The sequence below is a fragment of the Aedes aegypti genome, chromosome 1 (assembly GCF_002204515.2).
Source record: "Aedes aegypti strain LVP_AGWG chromosome 1, AaegL5.0 Primary Assembly, whole genome shotgun sequence".
NCBI classification, from domain to species: Eukaryota; Metazoa; Arthropoda; class Insecta; order Diptera; family Culicidae; genus Aedes; species Aedes aegypti.
In genome coordinates, this window is record NC_035107.1 from 210,636,331 (window position 1) to 210,642,893 (window position 6,563).

General features: G+C 43.3%; 1 protein-coding gene across 1 annotated transcript; it reads left to right on the forward strand.

The window, feature by feature from the left end:
- Positions 1 to 871: 871 nt before the first annotated feature.
- Positions 872 to 2,886, forward strand: LOC5567829 (tubulin--tyrosine ligase-like protein 12). Its single transcript, XM_021857458.1, has one exon. It carries the CDS (start codon positions 988 to 990, stop codon positions 2,839 to 2,841), a length of 1,854 nt encoding a protein of 617 aa, XP_021713150.1. The 5' UTR covers positions 872 to 987; the 3' UTR covers positions 2,842 to 2,886.
- The last annotated feature ends 3,677 nt before the right edge of the window (positions 2,887 to 6,563 follow it).

The following is a 6,563-nucleotide window of genomic DNA, read 5'->3' on the forward strand; positions in this document are numbered from 1 at the left end:
TTCGTAAGGAACACGGAAAACAAAATACACCCAATATTTGAGTTTAAGCCAAAGGATGTGACAAAATCAAATAAAATGTTTTTTGAGCTTAAACCAACGGAAAACATTAGAAAATGGAGTAAACATGTGTTTTTGGCCTAAACTTAAGCGTTTGGCACTAAAATTGGGACAGGGCTTTAGGACCCTATTTGGTATAATTCTCAACGGGCCAAGAGGAAAAATTTTCGAAGTCTTCGCAGGCTGTATAAAATAAAGTGACGGGCCGAATATGGCCCGCGGCCGTGCGTAGCCCTGAAAGATAAATAATTGCATATAGGTACTATCTCTTTATTCATGTAGTTCTCCCTCATATCGATAAATAATTGCCATCACGCTTTCGTTTAATTCTCGTTTATTTTTCGAAAACAAATTTTGGAAATCTAAGTCAGAATCTGATCCAGATTTCTAATAATTTGACTGCAGCGAGCGTAACCAAAGGCAAAAACTGTTGTTATTATAATTATGACAGTTCGGATGCAGTTGTATTGGTGAACCCAATCATGAAACCGTTTTTCAACACAGTGCGAACCTATCGGATTTGGGGTTGGAACTAGTGCGAAACTAGGTCCAACCTATGCAAATAAAAAAACGTTTTGACAGTAGTTAGGTTGGAACTAGTGCGAACCTAGGTTGGAACTGAACAAAAACGAATTCGACATTAGAGTGCCTGTAAACACTCTGCATAAAGTTTCCATTTTCGACACCCATCCACTCCCTCGTAATTTTGTCCAGGATACTTCATTTTGAGTACCTTTTATCTTGAGTTTGAGTTGTTTCGTTTCTCCGTGTAATAATCATCATCGTCATCACTTTGACAGATCGCCAAATTCAATGATTGAAGCATGCTTTTCGACTCAGTTCAAAACATTGCACGCCGAAAGTCTGTCCGCAGATTGAAATCGCAATAATTTTCTGGTTCAAAATCCAGTGCACCTTTCCCCCGCGACGATGGACGGAATCAACGAGTATGACTCCTTCATCTCCCTGCACAAACCGCAGCTGCAAACGTCTGCCGTTCCGGAGCACTTCTGGCCGCAGTTGTTCCGTAAGTTGAAGCACCAGGAATTCGACGCCGGGAGCAGTTTTTCCCTTCTGCTGGTGGATTACGGTGATGAGCAGCGCTCCGAGGAGGATCCCATCTGGACGGTGGCCGTCTCCAAGGAAGGTGGCATCCGAGCGGACGATCCGACGGCCATTTACCTGGTGGATCACGCGTGGACTTTTCGAACGGATAATGCCCGGCAATTATTGGGGGAACATCCGCCGCTGGTCAATCGGCTGGCCATTATGATGGGAATTGAGCAGGAGGACGTTCCGGCTTCGGTGGTTATCTCTAAGATTCTGAACGACGTCTGGAAGTGGTGCAATATGTATGCGTTGAACGGAGAGGGACTGACCGTGGAGAACCGGATGCCGATTTGGTACGTGATGGACGAACTGGGAAGCGGAATTCTGCACGGGAACAGTCCTAACTGCAGAGTGGTTCCGTTTATTCACGTTACCGAACAGATGACGTACAGTTTGCTGTTTCCGCTTGAAGATTTGGACGAGGGGGATCAGCTTTATAGGGATTTTGTGGAAGGAGTTCCCAGCGACAGTAAGGAACGGGATGCTCTCCTGCTTCCGTGGCATTATACTTCTCTGGTGGAGGAGAGTTTCGCCCAGAAAGAAGCGCCTAAGGAGTACTTCCTTGCAGGGCACATAGAGGAATCGCTCCCCAATCCGGACGTTGCTCCACCGTTGTTCGATGGCAACTGTGCCCTGAAGGTTTACTCTGAGTACGACATGGTCAATCAATATCTTACCGATCCGGGATTCGAAATCGTGACCAGTCCGGAAGAAGCGGACATCTTGTGGCTGACATCGCATTTCAAGCAGTACAAGGAGTTTAGCGAATCTACGCCGAACAAGTACGTGAATCAGTTCCCCTTTGAGAACGTCCTCACCATCAAGGATCTGCTCAGCATCGTATGCAGAAGAATGGCTAAGAAATCGACGGAAGCGCAGGATCCACTGGAGCCGAATCCCAAATGGCTGCCAGTGACGTACAACCTGAAAACCGAGCTTGTGGAGTTCGTCAGCTACTATCAGAACCGTGTCCACAAAGGTCTGGACAATCACTACATCGTGAAGCCCTGGAATCTGGCACGTGGTTTGGACACCTACATAACCAAGAACATCGCCCAGATCATGCGCCTTCAGCACACCGGACCGAAGATCGTTCAAAAGTACATTGAAAATCCGGTTCTGTTCGAACGGGCCGAAGTCGAAGGTCGCGTCAAGTTCGACATTCGATACGTAATCCTCCTGAAGAGTGTCGACGAGTTGTCTGCCTATGCCTACACGAACTTCTTCCTGCGCTTCGCGAATAAACCGTTCGAGCTGAGCGATTTCGACGACTACGAGAAGCATTTCACCGTGATGAACTACTCGCAGTTCCAGCTGAGGCACATGAAGTGCGAGGAGTTCCTGGAACAGTGGAAGATCCAATATCCTCGGCATCCGTGGAAATCCATCGAGGCGGACATCTGCGAAATGTTGAAGGAGGTGTTGCAGGGCGCTACCAAGGTGGGGCCGCCGTGTGGCATTGGGGCCAGTGGACAGTCCCGGGCACTTTACGCCGTTGATCTAATGCTGGAGTGGACCGAGGGCGGAACCGTAATGCAGCCGAAAATTCTGGAGGTCAACTTTACGCCGGACTGTAAACGGGCTTGCGAGTACTATCCGGACTTTTACAACGACGTGTTCAATCTGCTGTTCCTGGATCAGGAGAATGGAGACGTTTTTAGGAGGATCGTTTGATGAAAGTTTGTTGAACATGTGTACCGTTGGGTGAGTAAGATCAAATGCTGCACGTTGTCTTCTTTGTGTCCGAATGCCAAGTCTCTTTAATGGAAGGTTACTCAAGTCTCTTTTTTAACCAAAGTCATTTTTTCCATTGCCATTAAGAATTATAAAGACTTTGTTTCTTATATTTTTCGATAAAACACTTAATCTAGAAATTTCTTCTGGATTACTTTCAGAGACGCCCTTAAGTATCCCTCAAAAAATTGATCTACCGTGAACGTACCATATTTGACGCGGGTCCAAACTTGAAGAATTTTCTAATTATTTTTATTATAAAATAATTCTAGTTCAAAATAGCATTCAAAAATTTATTCCTTAATCTTCATTTACATGTTATTGTAAGATTTCAATCAAAAAAAGTTTATTTTTGATTAATAATAGGCAAAAAATAAAAATTATTTGAAAATACATCCGACAAGTGCGTCAATTTTTTCATTCCTTAGTGAATGTGCTAAATATTATTAATCAATTTTCATGAAAATATTGTGCTGTTTTTAGAGATTTTTTCACCAATTCTTCCAGCTCCAAAGAAATTCGTCCTGGAATTCCTCCTGTGATTATTCATGAGATGCTTAGAAGAACTCCTTCAGAATTGAAATCCTTGAGCACTACTAGCTCCAGATCCAGTCACTAGGATTACTGTACATATTTCCTCAGGGACAGTCACAAAATTTTCTCCGATTTTTTTTTCTCTAATTCTACATCCCATTTATGTAGAAGCATTTCCAAAAATTTCTAAATAAATTCTTCCAAGAAATTTCTCATAGATTTATTGAAGAAATTTGCTTGGGGATTTTCCAAGTAATCTAACAATAATTCCTTGTTAGTAAATGCTGGGCATGGCGTACCATGGCCCTGCAAGCCAGTCGTAAAAAAATCAAACAACGAATAATCAACGAGAGAATACGAACCAGGACAATCGGTGAAGACCACAGCGACGTAAAAGGGCTAGCTATTGGAAGTTCGATACGAGGAACTGTAAATCTCTCAACTTCATCGGGAGCACACGCATATTCGCTGACGTGCTGAAGGACCGCGGATTTGGCATCGTAGCGTTGCAGGAAGTATGTTGGAAGGGTTCAATGGTGCAAACGTTTAGAGGTAACCATACCATCTACCAGAGCTGCGGCAACACACACGAGCTGGAACAACTTTTATAGTGATGGGTGATATGCAGAGGCGCGTGATTGGGTGGTGGCCGATCAATGAGAGAATGTGCAAGTTGAGGCTCAAAGGCCGACGTCAAAATCATCATAGGAGATCTAAACACTCAAGTTGGCCAGGAGGAGGAATTCAGACCGACTATTGTAAAATTACGCACCCACCGGCTGACGAACGAAAACGGCTTACGACTTATTGATTTCGCCGCCTCCAAGAATAAGGCCAGCACCACAGCCTTCCATACCGATACACCTGGAGATCACCACAGCAGACAGAATCACAAATCGACCACGTTCTGATTGATGGACGGCACTTCTCCGACATTATCGACGTCGGGACCTATCGTGGCGCTAACATCGACTCTGACCACTATCTGGTGATGGTCAAACTGCGCCCAAAACTCTCCGTCGTTAACAACGTACGGTACCGACGGCCGCCCCTGTATGACCTTGAGCGGCTCAAGCAACCGGATGTCGCAGCGGCATACGCGCAGCACCTCGAGGCTGCATTACCGGAAGAGGGTGAGCTGGACGAAGCCCCTCTTGAGGACTGCTGGAGAACAGTAAAAGCAGCCATCAACGATGCAGCTGAGAGCAACTCGGGCACGTGGGACGTAGTCGACGGAACGATTGGTTTGACGAGGAGTGAAGGCAGATTCTAGAGAAGAAGAATGCAGCGCGGGCGATCAAGTTGCAGCAAGGGACCCGACAGAACGTGGTGCGTTATAGATGGAACCGGTTACAGCAGACCCGCCTCTTTCAGGAGAAAAAACGCCGCCTGGAGGAAACGGAGTGCGAGGAGACGCATCCCGCAACGGCTTCGTGCCGCGAGCCGAAATGTGCAGGGATAATGATGGGAGCATTTTGACGGACGAGCGTGAGGTGATCGAAAGGTGGAAGCAGCACTTCGACGAACACCTGAATGGCGTTGAGAGCACAGGCAATAAAGAACGGGACAAAGGAGTACATGCCTTTGTCAGTACTGCGGGCTGTTTGCATAGTAACCCTCGAATTAAATAGTTAATCATAGTGTGCCATTCAATATTGTACAGATTGATAAATCATTTTAGCCTCAACATATCAAACCAAGCAGACGTGTTTCATTCAATAGGGTCCTAAAACCATGTCTCAATTTTAGTACCAAACGCTTAAGTTTAGGCTCTTAACTCAAATTTTGTTTTCCGTGTCCCTTCCAAAATGTCAGATAGGAACAACCCCAGTGTTAAAACTAAAAGCCCTATCCAGCTTTTTACGAGCGCTAATGGCCGTCACAATCAGGCTCACTTTTTGGTAGGGATCAAACGATCTGACATTTGGGCTGGGTCGGTTGACAGCTAATCGATAAGTTTTTGATCGATCTTATCGATTTGCTATCAAAAGACCCAAGCCAAATGTCAGATCGCCAAGTCCCTACCAGAAAGCGATCTTCTTTGTGGCGGCCATTAGCGCTCGTAAAAAGCTGGATAGCATTTTTGTCCACAAAGTGTATGTAAAACATGATCAAAACTGTCAAGGTTCATATTTGAAATTATTTTTAGAATTAAAGTTTAAATGTGTTGTAGCCGTTATTTGAGCTGGAAAAATTGCTAAAGTAGTTGCAAGAACATGCTCTTTGGTATTATTGAATAAAAACAAGAATACATTAATCATTTTAAAACCCAATAGGGTCCTAAAGCCCTGTTCCAATTTTAGTGCCAAACGCTTAAGTTTAGGCCAAAAACTCATGTTTACTCAATTTTCTTATGTTTTCCGTTGGTTTAAGTCGAAAAAACATTTTTTTAGATTTTGCTACACCCCTAGGCTTAAACTCAAATTTTGGGTGTATTTCCCAACTAACATTCACTCATTTAACAAACACCATTATGGCAGTTTTATCCAGCATCATTTTATAACATTTTAATAATTTCCATGGCCAACCTTTGTTAAAGCATTGTTCACACAAATTTGGAGAAACTTTAAAGCATGTCGTTGAATACCAACTTTATTTAAAAACGTTTACAAGCATTTAGTTCAGCTTTTATACGGCTGGTCTAAAAATAATAAAAGACTAATAAAAACAAAAAAATATAGGCACTCTATAAATGTAGTGTGCACTATTATTATGATAATCTTATTTAAAAATCGCCTGTATACTGGATTCGAACTCGAGACCTTCCAATCGTCAGCGGTATGCCTTGCCATTTGCGCCATCCTAGAATTGATGATTATACCGTCCAGTGCAAAATATAAACTTCTCATAGCTGAATATTGACCATGTTCGAGCTTCTATTCGACAACGTCTATTCAACACATGGTACGCTAATCTACAACTGAACAAGCATATTATTCAGCTGCTGTTTAGTGCTGAGTTAAGTCGGCTATTTTTAGCGCACAGCGAGAAAATTTATGTGGATGTTGGTCAAAATAATGTTTATTTACACAAAGTAAAAACAGTCTGAAATGATTAATCTAATTTCATAATAAGTTTTAGTTTGTTCAAAACTGATTAATTAACTTAAATAATTTTATAAATTATAG